At 41.8% G+C, this 21,810-nt stretch overlaps 1 protein-coding gene across 3 annotated transcripts in view; it reads left to right on the forward strand.

Moving 5' to 3' along the window:
* The window catches only part of LOC137320867 (single-stranded DNA-binding protein 2), a 429,480-nt gene that overhangs the window by 370,776 nt on the left and 36,894 nt on the right, over positions 1 to 21,810 (forward strand). For all 3 annotated transcript variants that reach the window (XM_067982791.1, XM_067982792.1, XM_067982793.1), the window contains 4 exons: positions 7,333 to 7,387; positions 14,658 to 14,728; positions 15,257 to 15,335; positions 18,694 to 18,722. In XM_067982791.1, the coding sequence (XP_067838892.1) occupies positions 7,333 to 7,387; positions 14,658 to 14,728; positions 15,257 to 15,335; positions 18,694 to 18,722 (234 nt within the window). The remainder of the gene's footprint in view (positions 1 to 7,332; positions 7,388 to 14,657; positions 14,729 to 15,256; positions 15,336 to 18,693; positions 18,723 to 21,810) is intronic.

A 21,810-nucleotide genomic window follows, 5' to 3' on the forward strand; every position in this document is an offset into this window, starting at 1 on the left:
TCAAACTAAAATGATATTGAACCTTGCAATTCATATTGCTGTTATAATAGTTTTTTTTCATAGCATGTTACAAGAAAATAGCATAGCAAGAACAATTCTGTCAAAGGACTTTACTGCATGCAGATTTTAAGGAGTTAGGAAGGAGATTAAGAAGCAGGACCTCAAAGGTTGCTCCCAGTGCCACATGCTAGTGAGCATAGAAATAGGAGGATAGAACAGGTGAATGTATGGCTGGAGAGATGGTGCAGGAGGGAGGGCTTTAGATTCCTGGGGCATTGGGACCAGTTCTGGGGAAGGTGGAACCTGTACAGGCCAGATGGGTTGCACCTCAACAGAGCTGGGACCAATGTCCTCGTGGAGATATTCACTAGTGCTGTTGTGGCGGTGGGGGGGGAGGTTTAAACTAATTTGGCACCAGGATGTAGCAATGGAAAGGAGAAACAAGGGGCACAAAGCATCAGGGGAGAAAAGTAACACTAAAGCAAGTAGTAGTACGGTATTAGGTGGGATCAGACTGAGAGAGAGTAAAAGAAAGTCTAAGACTGGGTTGCAGTGCATGTGTGTAAACACATGAAGCGTGGTAAACAAGGTTGGTGAGCTGCAGGTTCAATTGGCCACATGGGAATACGATGTTGTGGTACTATCGGAGACCTGGCTCAAAAAAGGGCAGGATTGGGTACTAAATATTCCAGGATACAAGGTGCTCAGGAAAGATAGGGAAGGAAAGAAAGGAGGGGGTGTGGCAGTATTGATTAAGGAGAATATTGCAGTACTAGAGAAAAAGGATGTTCTGGATGGGTCAAGGACAGAATCTATTTGATTCGAGTTGAGAAATAAAAGAGGTGCCGTTACACTCCTGGGTGTATTCTATCGGCCACCAACTAGTGGGAAGGATTTCGAGGAGCAAATTTGCAGGGAAATTACAGAGATGCAAAAGCTATAGACTAGTGATAACTGGGGACTTCAACTATCCTAATATAGACTGGGATAACAATAATAATATAAGGTACAGCAACCGAAGAAGAAAGAGTCAAACTGGACTCCTCCGGAGGGTCGCTGCCCTAAGCTTGACATGTATGCTCAAGCTGTCAGGAGATGCGTCAATGCCAGATTCATCAGCCGCACTCACAAGACAGTCCAGAATGTCACCCGAGCACAACACAACGCCATCGACGCTCTCAAGACCAACCGCAACATCGTCATCAAACCAGCAGACAAAGGAGGAGCCATCGTCATACAGAACAGAACGGACTATTGCAAAGAAGCATACCGACAACTGGACAACCAGGAACACGACAGACGGTTACCCGCAGATCCGACCAAAGAACACACCCACCAGCTCAACAAACTGATCAAGACCCTCAAAGCATCCTACGCGCTCTCGTCCCACGTACTCCCCACGTGGGAGACTTCTACTGCCTCCCAAAGATACACAAAGCCAACACACCCGGACGTCCTATCGTATCAGGCAACGAAACCCTGTGTGAGAACCTCTCTGGATACGTCGAGGGCATCCTGAAACCCATCGTACAGGGAACCCCCAGCTTCTGTCGCGACACTACAGACTTCCTACAAAAACTCAGCACCCACGGACCAGTTGAACCAGGAACACTTCTCACCACGATGGACGTCTCGGCACTCTACACCAGTATCCCCCACGATGACGGCATCGCTGCAACAGCCTCAGTACTCAACACCAACAACAGCCAATCTCCAGACGCCATCCTACAACTCATCCGCTTCATCCTGGATCACAATGTCTTCACCTTCGACAACCAGTTCTTTACCCAAACACACGGAACAGCCATGGGGACCAAATTCGCACCCCAATACGCCAACATTTTCATGCACAAGTTCGAGCAAGACTTCTTCACTGCACAGGACCTCCAACCAACACTATACACCAGATACATCGACAACATTTTCTTCCTATGTACCCACGACAAAGAATCACTAAAGAGACTACACAATAACATCAACAAGTTCCATCCCACCATCAAACTCACCATGGACTACTCCTCAGAATCGGTTTCTTTCTTGGACACACGAATCTCCATCAAAGACAGGCACCTCAGCACCTCACTCGACCCCAAGCCCACGGACAACCTCACGATGCTCCACTTTTCCAGCTTCCACCCTAACCACGTCAAAGAGGCCATCCCCTATGGACAGGCCCTACGAATACACAGGATCTGCTCAGACGAGGAGGAACTCGATGGACACCTACAGACGCTGAAAGACGCCCTCGTAAGAATGGGATATGACGCTCGACTTGTCGATCGACAGTTCCAACGGGCCACAGCGAAGAATCGCATAGACCTCCTCAGAAGACAAACACGGGACGCAACCAACAGAGTACCCTTCGTCGTCCAGTACTTCCCCGGAGTGGAGAAACTGCGCCATGTTCTCCGCAGCCTTCAACATGTCATCGATGACGATGAACACCTCGCTAAGGCCATCCCCACGCCTCCACTACTCGCCTTCAAACAGCCTCCTAACCTCAAACAGACCATCGTTCGCAGCAAATTACCCAGCTTTCAGGAGAACAGCGTCCACGACACCACACAACCCTGCCACGGCAACCTCTGCAAGACATGCCAGATCATCGACACAGATACCATCATCACACGAGAGGACACCACCCACCAGGTACATGGTTCATACTCCTGCGACTCGGCCAACGTTGTCTACCTCATACGTTGCAGGAAAGGATGCCCCGGAGCATGGTACATTGGCGAGACCATGCAGACACTGCGACAACGGATGAACGGACACCACGCAACAATCGCCAGACAGGAGGGTTCCCTCCCAGTCGGGGAACACTTCAGCAGTCAAGGACATTCAGCCACCGATCTTCGGGTAAGCGTTCTCCAAGGCGGCCTTTGAGACACAAGACCACGCAAAATCGTCGAGCAGAAATTGATAGCCAAGTTCCGCACCCATGAGGACGGCCTCAACCGGGATCTTGGGTTCATGTCGCGCTACACGTAACCCCACCAGGGGAAAAAAAAGTTATCTGTTTTTAATACAACTGGTCATTCTCTCTCTTTCTCTTCCTTTCGGATGTTTCTCTCTCTCTTTCTCCCTCTCTTTCTTTGGTTCTGGCCGTTTGTATATTCAGTTGTCTGGGGTATCTAAGGTTTCTCTGTCGGAACACTATTCAATTAATTTGATGGCCTTCATAACGGGCAGTTGGAAAGATTATCTGTAATCACCAGGCATTGTTCTATGACTATTTTTGCGGTAATTTTCAATGAATCTCGACACTCACCTGAGGAAGGAGGAAGCCTCCGAAAGCTTGTGATTTTCAAATAAAACTGTTGGACTATAACCTGGTGTTGTAAGATTCCTTACATTTGTACACCCCAGTCCATCACCGGCATCTCCACATCATAATATAAGGGGCACAGAGGGGGAGGAATTTTTGAAATGTGTAAAGGATAACTTTCTTAACCAGCACATTTGTGGCCCAATGAGGAAGGAGGCATTGATGGACTTGGTTCAAGGGAAGAGGTGGGCCAAGTGGAGCAAGTATCAGTGGGAGAACATTTAGGGAGCAGCGATCATAGCATCATAAGGTTTAGAATAGCTATGGAAAAGGACACTGACCACTCTAAAGAAAAAAATACTCAATTGGAGGAGGGCCAATTTCAATGGGATGAGAACAGATCTGGCCCAGGTAAATTAGAATCAAAGATTGGCTGGCAAAACTGTAATTGAACAGTGAGCGGCTTTTAAGGAGGAGATGGTTCGGGTACAGTCTAGGCACATTCCTACAAGGCAGAAAGGTAGGGCAACTAAAGCCAGAGCTCCCTGGATGTCAAAAGAGATAGTGAGTAAGATGAAATGGAAAAAAGGGGCGTATGACAGATGTCAGGTTGATAACACAATGAGAACCAGGCAGAATATAGAAAGTTCAGAGGGGAAGTGAAAAAGGAAATAAGATGGGCAAGAGAGTTTTTTTTTAATTCGTTCATGGGATGTGGGCGTCGCTGGCGAGGCCATCCCTAATTGGCCTTGAGAAGGTGGTGGTGAGCCGCCTTCTTGAACACAACTGAGTGGCTTGCTAGGCCATTTCAGAGGGCAATTAAGAATCAACCACATTGCTGTGGGTCTGGAGTCACATATAGGCCAGACCGGGTAAGAACGGCAGGTTTCCTTCCCTGAAGGACATTAGTGAACCAGATGGGTTTTTACGACAATCCGGTAGTTTCATGGCCACCATTACTGATACTAGTATTTTAATTCCAGATTTTTTTTATTTAATTAATTGAATTTAATTAATTAATTGAATTTAAATTCGCCAGCTGCCGTGGTGGGATTTGAACTCATGACTCCGGATTTTAGTCCAGGCCTCTGGATTACTAGTCCAGTAACATAACCACTATGCTACCGTACCCTACATGAGAATAGACTGGTGCCAACATAAAATGGAATCCAAAAGTCTTCTACAGGCATGTAAACAGTAAACGAGTAGTAAGAGGAGAGGTGGAGCCGATTAGGGACCATAAAGGAGATCTACTCACGGAGGCAGAGGGGATGGCTGAGGTACTAAATGACTACTTTGCATCTGTCTTTACCAAGGAAGAAGATGCTGCCAGAGTCTCAGTAAAGGAAGATATAGTTGAGATACTGGATGGGTTAAAAATTGATAAAGAAGAGGTACTTGAAAGGCTAGCTGTACTTAAAGTAGATAAGTCACCCGGTCCGGATGGGATGCATCCTAGGTTGCTGAGAGAAATAAGGGTGGAAATTGCGGAGGGAGTGGCAATAATCTTCCAAACATCCTTAGATACGGAGGTGGTGCCAGAGGACTGGAGAATTGCAAATGTTACACCCTTGTTCAAAAAAGGGTGTTAGGATAAACCCAGCAACATAGGCAAGTCAGTTTACCACTCAGTGGTTGGGAAACAATAATTAAGGACAGAATCAACATTCACTTGGATGAGGGTGGATTGATTGGGGAAAGCCAGCACGGATTTGTTAAAGGCAAATCGTGTTTAACTAACCTGATAGAGTTTTTTGATGAGGTAACAGAGAGGTTAGATGAGGGCAATGTAGTTGATCTGGTGTATGTGGACTTTCAAAAGGCATTTGATAAAGTGCCGCACGGTAGGCTTATCATCAAGATTGCGGCTCATGGAATAAAGGGGGCGTGGCAACATGGATACAGAATTGGCTAAGGGACAGGAAACAGAAAGTAGTGGTGAACAGTTGTTTTTTGGACTGGAGGGAGGTGTACAGTGGTGTTCCCCAAGGGTCAGTGCTGGGATCACTGCTTTTCTTGATACATATCAACGACTTGGACATGGGTGTACAGGGCACAATTTCAAAATTTGCAGATGACGCAAAACTTGGAAGGGTAGTAAACAGTGAGGAGGTTAGTGATCGACTTTCAGAAGATATGGACAGGCTGGTGGCATGGGCGGACACATGGCAGATGAAATTTAAGGCAGAAAAATGCGAAGTGATACATTTTGGTAGGAAGAACGAGGAGAGGCAATATAAACTAGAGGGCACAACTCTAAAAGGGGTACAGAGAGATCTAGGGGTATGTGTGCACAAATCGTTGATGGCGGCAAGGCAGGTTGAGAATGTAGTTAAAAAGGCATACGGGATCCTGGGCTTTATAAATAGAGGCATAGAGTACAAAAGTATAGAATTCATGATGAACCTTTATAAAATAGTGGTTCGGCCACAACTGGAATATTGTGTCCAGTTCTGGGCATCGTACTTCATGAAAGATGTGATTTAAAGTGATTGGCAAAAGAACCAAAGGTGGCATGAGGAAAAACTTTTTTACACAGCGAGTGGTTAGGATCTGGAATGCACTGCCCGAGGAGATGTTGGAGGCATATTCAATCATGGCCTTCAAAAGGGAACTGGATAAGTACTTGAAAGGAAAAAAAATGCAGGGCTACAGGGAAAGGGCGGGTTAGTGGGACTGCTGGATTGCTCTTGCATAGAGCCAGCATGGACTCAATGGGCCGATTGGTCTCCTTCTGTGCTGTAACCTTTCTATGATTCTAATGTCACAAACCATGAAAAACTTAAATGATTTATGAATGTTGGGACTCTTAAAATTGAATTGGTCTTGATGTCGTCCCCTAGTGTCTACTTCATATGATATATATGTTGAAGAATTTTAACGTAGCTTTCCTTAACATTGTGCTTTGTGCACCCCAAACATGGGTTTAATGTTCAGCTGTCATGATCGAGGACAAAGGGCATTGAATCTAATATGACACTGAACTTGGTTGTATGCTGTAGAGCGTCAATAGTGTTAAAAGTTTTTTCCCCCCGGCACAGTTTGTGTACAATTCCACATGTTATAAGTAAGTTTCAATAGTTGAAGGCTTCAAAATTAGAGACCTGAGTACACAATTCTGGGCTGACACTTTAGTGCAGTACTGAAGGAGTACTGCACTGTCAAAGGTGCCGTCCTTCAGAGACGTTGAACTAAGGCTCCACCAGCCCTCTCAGGTGGACGTAAAAGATCCCATGGCACTATTCGAAGAAGATCAGGGAAGTTCTCCCAGTGTACTGGCCAATATTTATCCCTGAACCAGCATCACTTTAAAAAAAAATGCTTACCTGGCCATTATCTCATTGCTGTTTGTGGGACTTTGCTGTGCACAAATTGGTTGCTGTGTTTCCTACATTATAACATTGGCTTTAAAGTGCTTTGGGATGTCCTGATGTCGTGAAAGGCACGATATACACGCAAGTTCTTTATTCTTAAATAAGCAAGTGTTGCCATGATACAAATGTTTGGCATTATAATCAGATCAAAAGTTCGGATTGGTAAAAAGGAAATCATTCTTTTTGGATAATTTTGTTTTCAATTTCTCTTCCTCTCTCTTGAAGCCATTAATTCTTAGAGTGCAGTTTCACAAGCACAGATGTTTTCTGATTGTTGCCCTAGTGGCCATTAATCATCTGCATGCCTAGACAGTGAGTGTTGATAGGCTGTTGAACTGTTAGGGGCATCACAGATGAGCTTGATCCTGAAATTCGTATATGAACACTTTGCTGCAGAGGTCACTGGATAGTAATCAGGAGAGGAACCATTACTAATTTCCTCCTCCCCAGCATGGAGGTATTGAGGCCAGTAATAGCACCCAGCTGTGTAGATTTATATGTATAGCACCAGTCTTTTCTACATTTTAGAAAAAAATGCAATTAGTGTTATGTAGCACAGATCAGCTGATTTTCTTTTAGATGTGGCTGTAAACACAAAGAAGGTCATGGTTCTACTTAATTAGCAGATTATATCTACTACATTTCAGATGAATATTATGTACTAAATTCCTGATGAATATTGTTTTGCAGGGACCCCCTGGTGGTGGAGGGCCTCCAGGAACTCCCATCATGCCTAGCCCAGGAGGTAAAAAAAAATATTTTGTGCATTCTTATCTTGTATGCTTCTGTTTCCTTTTGTCATTCTAGGATATTGCCGGATTCGATGAGTAATGAATATGAATTCTTTACTGCCTTAAGGATTTCAGTCGCAAATATAGTATCAAAAGTGTTTGGATTTTATGTCCAAGCTGTTATATTACTTGATTACGTGGGCTCAATGGGAAGTAAACAAATGCCATTTGCCTTAATTTAACAAAATGTAACATTGCAGGAAAGTAGCATGTTGTAAACCTTTTGAACAGGTCTGTAATTTATTAGGACATGAAGAAGTGCCGGGAAGAGGTAAATTGCTGTTTTTGTTTAAAATATCCGGGGTAATTCTGTGATCACATGCCCTTAGCAGCATGCACAGGTTGGAGAATCAGGGCAACAGTGTTATAGCCCCATCTCTGACCAATACTCCTTGCTCGCTCCCCCACCATTCCTCTCTCTCTAAACCCCCTCCCCATGATTTACCTTGTTGCCGGTGACCGTTCCTTTAATACTGAAATTCCACTCCCACCCACCGGCCAGCTTCACATAAGTTTCAGTCGGGCAGCTGACCGCAGCACGCAGTTGAGGTCCAGGAATTAAAATCACCCGGGCGTCATGCTGCTGAAGTTGGAGAGGAGGTTGTCGCTCGCCAGGAGACAGATACCCTTCAGAAGAGTCCCCTTACCCAACTCCATTGCACAAATGCTGTGTCCTTCCTTGTTTCACACAGTGAATTTATTACAGGGTTCCACAGCAAAGTCCTTAAATGCAATTAGATCAAATTGTCACAAAAATGAATATATTCACCATTAAGGAGCTCCTGAACATTTACCTGAGGAAGGAGGAAGCCTCCGAAAGCTTGTGAATTTAAAATAAAATTGCTGGACTATAACTTGGTGTTGTAAAATTGTTTACAACCATTAAGGAGAGTACTGTTGAAGACTTTCATTGGATTTTATAAGAATCTTTCTCTTTCTCAACTGATTTAAAAGCAAATGTAAAAAAGTATATAGCATGTTGGAAACTCATTTGAACGAACATTGCACCATGTTACAACACAGGCTTAAAAATAAAAGTAAAATGCTGGAAATCCACAGCACGTCCATTAGCATCTGAAAAGAGAAAAGATGGGTCAGTGTTTTGGGTGTAATCCTTCAGTAGAACTGGCATTGACGCCCTTCATAGGACTGAACTAAAAAAAGGAGGAAAGAGAACATTAGTTAACAGTCAATAGCCATGTATGCTAACTACTAACATAAGTAGCAGTTATTGGTTTAATAGTCAGTTAGCTGTTTCTTTGTGACGGTAGTTCAAAAGACCTCTGCAGTAACGCAAGAGCTTATTTTATGTTGGTGTTAGTGGGGTGTTTGTGCCACCGGTTTTTAAAGCATGGACCCCAAGCAGCCAGTGGCAACCTCAATGTAAACCTGCCAGATCTGCCATACCTACTATCCCATTTTTATCTTGATTATATTTTTCTAAGATCGGCTGGGCCTCCAAGTCCCTGGATGCGCCGTCCGATTCAGGGCTTGCGCGCATTGTACCCTCACTCCCCCCCCCCCCCCCCCCCCCCATTAAAATCGGGGCCTGTATTCATGATCCTTGACTGAAAAGCTCTGGATTCTCGCACTGCCTTAATGGCTGCAGCCAGGAGGTCCAGTGTTAAAACAAATAGCAGTCGAGTTGTAGGTCAGCCCTGTGGAGTATTCTGTCTACACTTGGAACGGTTTTGAGGAAAAGTCCATCTGCTATTGATGAAGCTTGGCAAGTGATGCAAATTTTTCCAAATCCCTTTAATAAAGGCTGGATCTGAATCAAATCTCTAAGGTGTGAGTGGGAACACCTCCGTTTAATCTGGTCAAAAACTATTTCCTAAATCTCTGATAATGTAGTGCTAGTTATGGTTTCTGTTGTGTTTTTTCCTCTTCCCCAATCTTTTCATTTTTTTTATTGATGGCTTTCTCAAATAGCTGTATTAAGGGGTTCTCTTTCCCCTTCCCCAACATTCAGAAGCACCCAGCTTCCACTTACTGCTTCCACCACAGTCCTGACTGGGGACTCATTGGCATGGAGGATCACAGGCCTGACCCTACTCTGCATCCTGGGTATTTGTGCTTCTACATGCTGCAGTGCTGACTGCGCACTTTATTAATAAGTATTGTAAGCTCAGGGAATTTTAATTATTATGCAAAGAAGAATTAATAATCCAAAATATGTGCACATAGATCATGCTAAATTTGCACTGTAACTACAGAGTTTTCATATTTGCACTGATTCAAAGGACTTCTAGAATAGACTTCTGTAACACATTTAAAGATGTATTTAAATGATGCCATAATAATTTGACAACATGTAACTAAATTGAGGGAGTGATAGTTTTCAAGAAATGTACTAATTTATGCTGAGTGCTTTCACTTTGAAGTATATATTATTGATTTTAGTCCATATCCATAAAAAAGCCCTGCATCTAAGAAATGAAAGGGAAATTTGGTAAAAAGACTAATGTGTATACAATTCATGCTATGTTCAATGATGGCATCTGTTTTATTTCAGTAGATGACTTGGGTGGCAGAATTACATAATTTTAATCAATCAGCTAAATGGAAAAAGTAGAGTGCAACATAATCAATCAGTACCTTTATTGACATTTGCACTGCTTAATACAATCATGTGGTGTCTAATACAGTTCACTTTAGATATGATGTACTAGCTTGCTTTGCATGAGAATAAGAAATGGAACTATACAGATTAAAGTTGAGAGTAAGGAGTGGAACCATGCCTTACATTGTGTTGTGCCAGCTTTTAATACCAATTTCCGTGAATATTTCACATTACCAAGAAAATGCTACACTTTTCCCTTCACTTTTTAGAAATTTACCATCAACTAAAATTAGGGGAGAACCAAAATAGGGAAATGCACAGGATTGCATTTGTTGGGATTTTTATTTGTTAACTCTTATCCAACTGAATAAATGAAAATGTCATGTAATTATAAACAATTATAATTGGAAGTGCTCTAAGTTTTATGTGAATTATTTAAATGACTGAAGTCTAACAATTTTGTTTAATTGGCTGAATACAGACCAAAGATGATACATACGCACTTATATCTGTGATGCTTAATGAGAATCATCCCAATCACTCATATTGATTGCCAAATTATGGGGGAGATTTTGAGGCTTCCTGCCCAGCAAAAATGGAGTGGTAGAACCCCGTAAGTGGTGGGGTATGACTTACTGCCCCTTTCCTGTTAACGGTGTGGCCGATGCTACATTCCCAAGGGCCTACGACAGGGTCCTTTCCCCCCCTTTCCCGGGCCTACCTTTTTTCAAGTCTGGAAGCTGGCTGAGTCACCCGCTATTGTGGCGATTTAGAGCCAGCAGGCTGTCCTCGGGTGCTTGTTTGCTGCCTATGTTGATGAGGCTCGACATGACTTTGCCTGAAATCAGCATAGCCTTTTAAATTGGTAATTTCAGGGTAAGTAGTTATTGAACTGCTCGAAATAGTCGACACTCTTAATACGTTATAAGCAGCTCCTTTGTAATTGACTCCTATGGTAATGGCATCATTTGCCCGATAGATTCTTCATTTTGTGTATCATCCTCTTATACTTCATTTCCTGAATATCCATTATATACTTCCTATGGTAGGCTGAGCAGTACTGCAAATACTACTACAAATTGTGGGGGAGTTCCAACTTTGTACAGTAACAGTCACCATTTTTGAGCTACATTCTATATTCCCTTTAAACAACCTAGTACCTTGTTTGTCTTTTTTTACTGCAATAGACCGCTGGTTTCAACAACATTTTCACAATAGCCTTCCAGCCCTTTTCTTGCTGTTCCATAAGAAATAGGAGTAAAAGTAAGGCATACAGCCCCCTCGAGCCTGCGCTGCCATTAAATAAGATCATGGCTGACCATCTACCTCAACTCCACTTTCCCGCCCTATCCCCAGATCCCTTGATTTCCTTAGTGTCCAAAAATCTATCGAACTCAGTCTTGAATATACTCAACAACTGAGCATCGACAGCCCTCTGGGGTAGAGAATTCCAAAGATTCACAACCCTCTGAATGAAGAGATTTTTCCTCATCTTGGTCCTAAATGGCTAATGCTTTATCTTGAGACAATGACCCCTAGTTCTAGACTCTCCAGCCAGAGGAAACAGACTCTCACCAGCTACCCTGTCAAGCCCTCTAAGAATTTTATACATTTCAATGAGATCACCTCTCATTCTTCTAAACTCCAGAGAGTATAGGGCCATTCTACTCAATCTCTCCTCATAGGACAACCCTCTCATCCCAGGAATCAATCTAGTGAACCTTCGTTGCACCCCTTCAAAGGCAAGTATATCCTTCCATAAGGTAAGGAGACCAAAACTGTACACAGTACTCCAGATGTGGTCTCACCAGAGCCCTATATAATTGCAGCAAGATCTCCTTACTTTTATACTCCAACCCCCAACATTTCTTAGTCTCTCACCATTTGAAAAATATTCTGCTTTTCTATTCTACCTACCAAAGTGGATAATTTCACATTTCCCCACATTATACTCCACCTGCCACCTTGCCCACTCACTTAACCTGTCTATATCCCTTTGCAGCCCCTTTGCGTCCTCTTCACAGCTTACTTTCCCACCTAGCTTTGTATCGTCAGCAAACCTGGATACATTACACTCGGTCCCCTCATCTAAGTCATTGATATATATTGTAAACACCTGAGGCCCAAGCATTGATCCTTGCAGCACCCCACTAGTTACAACCTGCCAACCTGAAAATGACCCATTTATTCCTACTCTGTTTTCTGTCTGTTAGCCAATCTTCTATCCATGCTAATATATTACCCCCAATCGCTTGAGCCCTAATTTTGTGTAACAACCCCTTGTGTGGCACCTTATCGAATGTCTTTTGAAAATCCAAGTATACTACATTCACTGGTTCCCCCTTATCTACTCTGCTGGATACACCCTCAAAAAAGTCTAATAGATTTGTCAAACACGATTTCCCTTTCATGAAACCGTGTTGACTCTGCCTAATCATATTATGATTTTATAAGTGTCCTGTTGCTATGTCCTTAATAGATTTTAGCATTTTCCCTACTACTGATGTCAGGCTGACTGGCCTACAGTTCCCTGTTTTCTCTCTCTCGCCTTTCTTGAATAGCGGTGTTACATTTGCAACCTTCCAATCCACGGGGACAGTTCTGGAATCTAGGGAATTCTGGAAGATCAAAACCAATGCATCCACTATCTCTGCAGCCACCTCTTTAAAAACTCTGGGATGTAGGCCATCAGGTCCAGGGGATTGTCGGCTTTTGGCCCCATTAATTTTTGCAGTAGTTCAAATTCCTGACTCTCATGAGACCCTCGGTTCCCCACTATTTCTGGTATGATTTTTGTGTCTTCTACTGTGAAGATAGACACAGCATGTACTTTCTATCTTGGTTTCTTTCTTCTGTAGCATTTATTTTACATATATGCGGGTTGAATTGCACCTACCACCGACTGCGCCGGCTTCATAAAAGATCCAAAACTTTTTGGATCTGTTTGTATTGTTCTTCATCCTTTGCCTCTAATTTTGATATCCTATGCAAATTGTGGGATGTTTGTGATGGTCCATTGGGCCTGTCCTATATACTCATAGTTTAACTTCTGCAAGAATAATAGGAGTCCCAAAAGTGAAGAACTCTACTGGCAATTCTTCTCCAGCTTAATTACATAGATTACATAGAAGGTACAGCACAGAAGCCTTTATATCCATAGGACTAGAATACATGGGGGTAGAAGTTATGCTACAGCTATGAAAAGCCCTGGTTAGACCACACCTAGAGTACTGTGATCAGTTCTGGGCACCGCACCTTCAGTAGGATATATTGGCCTTGAAGGAAGTGCAGTGTAGATTTACTAGAATGATACCTGGACTCCAAGGGTTAAATTACAAGGAGAGATTACACAAACTAGGGTTGTATTCCCTGGAATTTAGAAGATTATGGGGTGATTTGATCGAAGTTTTCAAGCTATTAAGGGGAACTGATAGGGTAGGTAGAGGGAAACTAATAGGGTAGGTAGAGGGAAACTATTTCCGCTGTTTGGGGAGTCTAGGACCAGGGGAGATAGCCTAAAAATTAGAGCTAGGCTTAAGTTAGGAAACACTTCTACACGCAAAGGGTGTAGAAGTTTGTAACTCTCTTCCGCAAACGGCAGCTCAGTTATTAATTTTAAATCTGTGATTGATAGATTTTTGTTAACCAAAGATATTAAGGGATATGGGGCTACGGCGGGTATATGGAGTTAGGTCACAGAATAGCCACGGTCTCATTGAATGGCGGAACAGGCTCGAGGGGCTAAACAGCCTATTCCTGTTCCTATGTTCCTAGAAACAGGCCATTCAGCCCAACAGGTCCTTGCCCCACACGAGCCTTCTCCCTCCCTACTTCATCTAACCCTATCAGCATATCCTTCTATTCCTTTCTCCCTCATGTGTTTATCTAGCTTCCTCTTAAATGCATCTATGCTAGTTGCCTCAACGACTCATTGGTAGCGAGTTCTACATTCTAATCACTTTCTGAATAAAGAAGTTTCTCCTGTATTCCCTATTGCGTTTATTGGTGACTATCTTACATTTATGGCTCCTTGTTCGGGTCTCCCCTGTAAGTGGAAACATCTTCTCTACATCTACCCTATCAAACCCTTTCATAATCTTAAAGACCTCTATCAGGTCACCCCTCAGTCTTCTCTTTTCTAGAGAAAAGAGCTCCAATCTGCTCAGTCTTTCCTGATATGTATAACCTCTTAGTTCTGATATCATCCTAGTGAATCTTTTTTGCACCTTCTCCAGTGCCTCTATATCCTTGTTATAATATGGAGAACAGAACTGTTCACAGTACTCCAAGCTACATTTATAGCTACCCTCTATTTCCAAGCTAATTTTCTGTTGATGTTAATTTGAATGTTTTCTCTCTCATCTGGTCTTCCAGTAAATACATACCATACAGCAAATAGAGCTCTTGGGTCTCACCTGATGCTGAGTACCCAGCCATTACCCTACCTTCAGTTTTGTTTCCCTCCCACAGCAAGGTCGGATAGAAGTAACTGGAATGAGGTCGGTCAGTTCATTTGCTTATGTGTAGTAACAGTTGCTGTCGTTGTTCCTTTGAGGCAGTCAGAGACAGTAGATTTGTATACTGCCAGCATAAACATCCTGTGGTATCCTTGAAAGATTGCAGCAAGGGTTTTTAAAGTATTGTATTTCTGGCTATTTCAGATTCAACAAACTCCAGTGACAATATGTACACTATGATGAATGCAGTACCTCCTGGAGCCAGCAGGTCTAATGTGAGTATAACAAGCATTAACTTCTGCTTCAGGCAGGAGCTTTAGACCCCTGCCTAGGGGCTGTAAGTGAACTAATTGCTGCCAGATTTTTGTTCCTCTTTCGTCTCACTACTGCCTCAATTTCAGGGTGGCGGCAAAACAAAGTTCAGCTTTGCTGCTGTGTACGAGCACCAACCACAGACTAGTGCTTCCCCAAGGTAGAATCATCCTTAGGCATGCTCCTGGGAGCAGGTTAGCCATGGATCGGGCATTGTGTAGAGATGAAGAGGAAGGAGAAAAAAGTCACCTTAAACAGAGTGTTGCGTTCAAAAAAGAGAAGACAATAGGCATTAATATAGGATTTCTGAGTGGCCACCTCATTCATTGACTACTCGTGCTTGATGACACAAATGAATTGTGAAATAAACTTCCTTTAATGCAACTAATAAGGAAATTGAAGCAATTGAACTGTCTGTAACTGTGCTCAGTTGTAAATGTGGAAAGTCCCATTGACAAAAGTTACATTTAGTTTGTGCTTTTTATTTGTAGTTTCCAATGGGTCCTGGTTCAGATGGCCCAATAGGGGCAATGGGTGGAATGGAACCGCACCACATGAACGGATCATTAGGTAAAGAGAAAATAAATAAAGCATGATGTGTTTTTATTCTCTATCATATTAGTTTTTCTGCTGTATTTCTCCAAATTGATAGCTTCTTTTCTTGACTTGTGAACCTCATGATAGTTATGAATGCACCTCAGAAACCTCCTGATGTGTATACTACAATCCCAGAGGGGCTTGATTCCAATCCACACAAACAGCCTTAAGTTGGCATATCTCATTCAGTATTAATGGGATTCACCAACTTAAGGCAGCTGCTCACTGATTATAAGCAGCCCTCAAGTGGGTAACATTTCCTAATGTCATTGTACCCCTTGGTGGATTTTATTTACTGTGAGTCTGTGTATGAGAGTAAGAGAAAGAATTAAGCAAACTGCTCAATTTCAAAATTTACAGTGATTGTCTTAAGTATTATTTTGTCTCTCCTGGCACTTTAGCAAATGTATTTTATCATGGTAGTTATTGTATTTAATAACGGTTTGTTTATGGTAGGGAAAAGATAACTATGGGTAAAGGAATAGAGATAACCTTTCTTGCAAACGCTTGGGCGCAGCTGCACTTTGTATATTGATGAGCAAATACTTGGTTGCTCTTTCTACTTTCTGCTATTTTTCTGTTCTGTTTCAGTTGTGATAACATTATGTTATTCATGTAGAATTTGACTTTAACCAAAAAAATTGATTGGATTCTTTTTTATCTTTGAGATTAGCAGTTCCTCCTCCACTACAGTACATCCTGATTCCTAACATAGGTCATTACTAATCATTCTCTCAAACTCTCTGTGAGGATCTCCCTTATAGCATTATTTTTATAAGGTGACTGGAGCTTGCATGCCAGTGTTTTCTATTTTGTACTATTTTCTTATTACAGATATCTGCAGAAACTTCTTTACATAGAGTGATAAATCTACCAAAGTGGCTATCAAACATTTTCAAGCTGAGTCCAAACAAAATGGTTTCATAACTCCCCTGTGCTGCTTTACGCAAGGATGGTGGTACTGGTAAAACTGAAAGGAGAAAAACATTTTAGGGGATAAATTTAATCCTCCCACGCTGAGCGGGAATGGTGTGTGGTTAAAATCGGGTGAGTTGACTTACCGGCCAGAGATTGCTCCGTACTCACCTGGCGCTATTTTATCTTCGCCAACTTTCAAGTCAACTGAGACTTCCGCTACAGAGAGGCAGGGCCTAATTGAAGTGTAAAAGTCAATGCACAGTGACGTCATCGGTGCCGCAATGCTATTTTTAGTGGAACTCAGTGGCAGGCCTATGTGGTGGCAAACCTGCCAAAGAAACCTGGTGAGAAGTGACAGAGTGGCCAGAAGAGGCCAAGGTAAGTTAAGTATTTTTAATTTTTGGAAGGATTCATTGGGGGCTTGGAGGAACAGGCCCCGGAGGGAATCCTTGACCCACACCTGCCATGATCTTTCCTCTCGCCTCCCCCACCGGCATCGGCTCTGCAACTCTCCTAGCACTTAATTTATGCCAGAGAAGATTCCCTTGAGTCTGTCCCAATTCATGCTCCCACCTGCCGGGCTTGACGTCATTCGCACCGGCTTTGGGTAGGAGACAAATGTGCAATATTAAAATGAGGCTCGGCAGTTAAAATCAGCAGGGCTTTGCTCTGTTCTCTTCCTCGGGATGCATCAACAGCTTCGGGACTTCCACCCACCGATTCCTCTCCAAGTTAAGAACAACCCTTTAATCTGTTAGTCCATATCTGTCCCTTTCTCTCTCTCTCTCTCTTTCCCCACCCCACCCCCATCCTTACTCAGTTTCTTCTCCACTTTTCTCAATCCGTCACTTCTGTTTCATGTGTCTCCTTCACTTTTTTTATCCCGCTCTTTCACCCCTTAACTTTGTCTCTTTCATTGCTCTCCTTCACTTTTCCTCCTTTAAAAGCACATCCTACTTTTGCAAATTAATATGCATGTTTAGTAGTTAATGTATCTTTGAAAACTAAAGCAAAGTAGCAAAACAGCAGATTGAATCACAGTGCAAAATCCTTCACGGAACAGCAGTGTTTTTATCAAGGAATGAGTGGACAGCATCTATTCTACACTGCATAGCCTTTTTTTCCTGCCTGCAACCTTTCCTTCATTCTCTATTAGTGAATATTTTTAATTTTAATTCCTTTTGATCTTTATTTTTTCCTGATTTTGTAATCAAAGGGTAAGTATGGGCTGTTACATAATGTTAGCTTTTGAGTGCCAACCAGAATGTTGCAAGTTCAAATCTCTGGCCTATTGCTCTGACTCACTGCCTCAGTTGGATAAAGTTTGTATTTTATCAGTCAGGCAGCTGGAAGTGAGACTTTCCATGTGGAGGAAGGGAGAAGAAATTCAACAGACTTACTTGCTTTGCTTGAACTTGGCTTGCTGCTTTGCTGATTGTTGAGTAGTGTTGATTGCAGCTGTACTGAAGTAAATGTTCCTGTGTTGAAAGTCCTGTCTCTAGAGCTGATGGAGGATGTGTGCTGACCAATGGCACTATAGGGGGCAAACATTAGGAAGAAAATTGGAGGACAAATAAATTGAAATGTATTACAGTGGATTGGTTGAATTGCAGGATGTGTATTACATAGGAACAGGAGTAGGCCATTCAGCCCCAGCCTGTTCCACTATTCAGTTAGATCATTGCAGATTTGTACCTCAGCTCCATTTACAGGGCTGAGTTTTATGTCACACAAGCCCAAAATCTGTGAGGGACCCATAATACATCTGTGATTCATCTGTGACTGCATTGCTTTGTGTAATATTTGCAAGATGCGTTTCCCTTCTGTTTTTATTATGGAAGTACAAGGTGCACATCTGGGTATGGGTAAGCTCATTCTTACAAGTGAGAGTCAGTAACAACAGTGGAGAGGGGAGAATGACATTATGGGAAAAGAGAACAATAGTAATTTGACACCGGAAAGATGTAATCTACATGATCTAATGTATGAATGTTCAGTTTCCAGTGGTATAAGTTTTGTAAAGTACAGAGAGGCAGGTGGCTTGCGTATATGATAAAATAAAAGTTTGAGGGCCAAACTGGGAATGTTAATGTTGTCTCAGCAAGGTAGTTTCTGCATCTAAAGTATATTCCTTTTTTTATTGAATTATTGTAGACCTGAAGTTAAATCAGCTTTTTTTTGCAAACCAATATCATTTATTAGGCCTACATTCATTAAACAGTGGCTCTGAAACAATGAAGGTAATAATGTTGCAAAGATGTATTTTGATTAATTTATCTCAACCCTTCCTGTGCAGCTTACAGTTTTTACCTGGCTGAAAATTTGCAAGATCCTCATCAAGTGCTGCAGGGAAGTAATAGAGCTCAGATGGATGGAACAAAAACTAATTAGGATGTCTGTCTTTTAATTTCAGGCTCAGGAGACATGGACGGCATTTCCAAGGTAAGGATCATGTTTAATAAGCATGCTATTTTTAGCCTTTTACGTAAAAGTTAAGTATTCACAAAAACATCTTTTGTTACAATCTTACTAAATTTTTAGGGCATGAGATTTTAAGACTCAACTCTTAAAAACGCCATTTGTATCCAACACAGTGATTAATGATGGACTTATCCGAAAAAAGTGAAATCAGTTGCATTAAAATAGCAAAACAAATATTTAAACTAAAATTTAATTTGATTAATTTTGCCTCAGAATTTTGTGTTGAAGAAATCTGCTTCATTTTTCTTTCCAAACTGCCATTAACAACATGGGTGTGCAGCTATTTTTGAAAATCATACTTCATTTTATTGCCAGGAGCAATATTTCAATTGAACATTAAAAATGCTACCATTTTGTATTTCTTTGCATTGACTTCAGACTGGTTATCAGGTTTATCCAGTGAATAAATTAACTGTACAAATCCAAACAGTCCCAGGTTAGATCCTAAGTCTGTGTTGCATTAGGTAGGGGCACCTCAGTTTGCTTCCTCAGGCTAGGCAGACATTTTTTTCAATGCCTAAATTATTTTAATTTACTTTCTAATTTTGTAGTATTATTAAACTAAAATTTGAGTGTCTCATGCCTTAAACATTTTTGATGCTCATTATCTCTTCATTGGGAAATAGATTGAGACTGCCCAAGCTCAATTCACTTGAGGCAGTTGACAGCTGTTACAAACAGGAGATCTTCACTCCCTCTTTATGGGCTGGATTCAAACCATGTCCTGGAGGAAACAACTTTTTGGTGTTGCTTCAAAAATAATCTATTCTTGAGAATGTTAACATAGAACTGTTGACTGTTTCTGGGACACTGGACTCGGCGTAGCACCATTTAGCATTGTAGTGACACTAGTAGGTATAACCTAAGCATTTTTGAATGAGCATTAAAAATTACAACAAAAGAGGTTGCAATACTGTACTTTTTGAAGTGTAAATTGATCATGGGAACTAGAACAGTTTCTAAAATTATTTATTCTTGGGATGGGGGCCACACTGACAAAGCAGTATTTATAGTGCCCATCTCTAGGTGCCCTGATGACATTACGAGTCAACCACGTAGTGTAGGACATGGATTCATGGGTAGGTTAGACCAGGCAGAAGTGGCAGGTTACCTTCTCTGCAGGATATTTGAGAACCAGCTGGATTGTTATGACAAAATTGAAGCTTTCACAGTGATGGGTGATCCCGATCGGGAGAGGGAGAAGCCCGTGGCAAGGGAGGCCCATGGTTTCCTTGTAAGTCCCACTCCTGCTCCTCCTAGCCTTCAAGGAAACCTTAATTTTTTACCTTACTTGCCCGTAATCCAGCTCTCGGCAGGTTTGGTCAGTCAGGGAAGCTTCCCCACTCAGGCCTCGGAGTAAAATTGCAGTCATATTTAAAGCTGGACCCCACTGTCTTCCTGGGGGTGTCCTGCTCGCCTGCTCAAAAGAACAGGTTAATATCGGGACCCAGCAGGAAGACAGCAGGATCACAGGGGGTAAGTTGCTGCCCTCCCCCTCCCCCTCCCCCACTTGGTTTATGCCAGGCGAAGGGAAGTTTAAAATGGGACCTATTAAACTATTTGGAAAACATTGCAGTGAGCTGTATTGTGGACTATTTGTTAGTGTTTTCCTTTGCAACTTCATTGTAAACACTACCCATTTTCTATGAGGTTACTGGCCAAACACATCACAGAGTAAATGTAAAACTATTTCCTTCTATTAAACTGGGAAATTCAGTATGTAACCAAGTTCTGAATAAATGAATCCTTTAAGATTTTTTAAATGAAATTTTGAGGGATCATAGAATCCTACAGCACAGAGGGATACCATTTGGTCCATTGTCCCTGTGCTGGCTCCTTGAAAGAGCTGCGATCCATTGCTATACATTTGGCTATGGGCAGGGCACAATGAGTAAACTACATACTGATATGAGTTGAATGCAGATTACAATTGATAAACTGCACCAAGAAAAATCACCTGGTCCAGAATTTTTATGAAATAGTGGCTAGTAACGGTCTTTGTAATGCGTTGCTGTTTGTGCTATTTTTAACTTGGTTTGTCACAATTTCTGGCACTGGAGTAGTGTTTGTAAAATACGCACTGCAAAATGGTGTTCCCTGAAACAAGTTATATGTTACAAACATTTGAATGTACAGATTTCTCTTTGCAGTTTGTTTCCTCTGGTAAATCTCTGTTCCTTACTGAAAATTTGAAGGTGCATGTAAAATCAGTGTTTTGCAACACATTGGCTTGGTTTAAGAAAAATAAAAGCACTCTGTGGTAATTTAAATACTGTAAATTTACAGTGCGGTTTAATATATTTCAGTTGGTTTCATAAATTGTGAACTTTTAATTTTTCAAATTGTAATGTGTTTTTTTTTACATTGACTGCCCTTTTATTTTTCTCAGACAGAAATCTCCTAAACTAGCTTCCTAATTTATCCTATCGTGCAAATATTGGTGCTTTTCGGACCCAATGTAACGCTGTCTGGGGCAAAGTTAAACAAGCTAGTGATGTGTATAACTTGTTACTTCAACCTTAAATTATTTTTAATCACTAAAAATAATGTTTTGATCCAGTCTGTAAACGCGGCACACCTGGCTAAATTTGAAGGATTGTCTATCACAAATACATAGAAAAGATACTACCAAGTAGAACCATGACATTTCAGTTTAGTGTAATTATCTTGTCTAAGAGAGAGACCTTAGATATATTTCTGTTCATTGTGCTCCTCAAAGTGTCAAAATTATTCTACCACATTATCGATAAAGTTCTATGGAAAATTTGGGTAAAAACTATTCGGATTTTTTTTTAAATGTGAGAAACTGTGCGAAAATGCGTAGACCTAGCTGCACTATCCTGCTTCTTTGTCATTTCAGAGAAGTATAATAAAACTGTCATATCTTCCCTACAAGAAAAGGAAGCATTATTAGGGACATATGGGCCATGAATTTCCTGTGCATTTGCGCCCACAGAAACGCACAGTCAAGACACAAAGCAAACACATGGAATTTTGGGCGTAAGTGAGTTAAACACGCAGGTACAATACACCCAAATCTCCTATCATC

This window comes from Heptranchias perlo, chromosome 4, assembly GCF_035084215.1.
Source record: "Heptranchias perlo isolate sHepPer1 chromosome 4, sHepPer1.hap1, whole genome shotgun sequence".
Taxonomy (NCBI): domain Eukaryota; kingdom Metazoa; phylum Chordata; class Chondrichthyes; order Hexanchiformes; family Hexanchidae; genus Heptranchias; species Heptranchias perlo.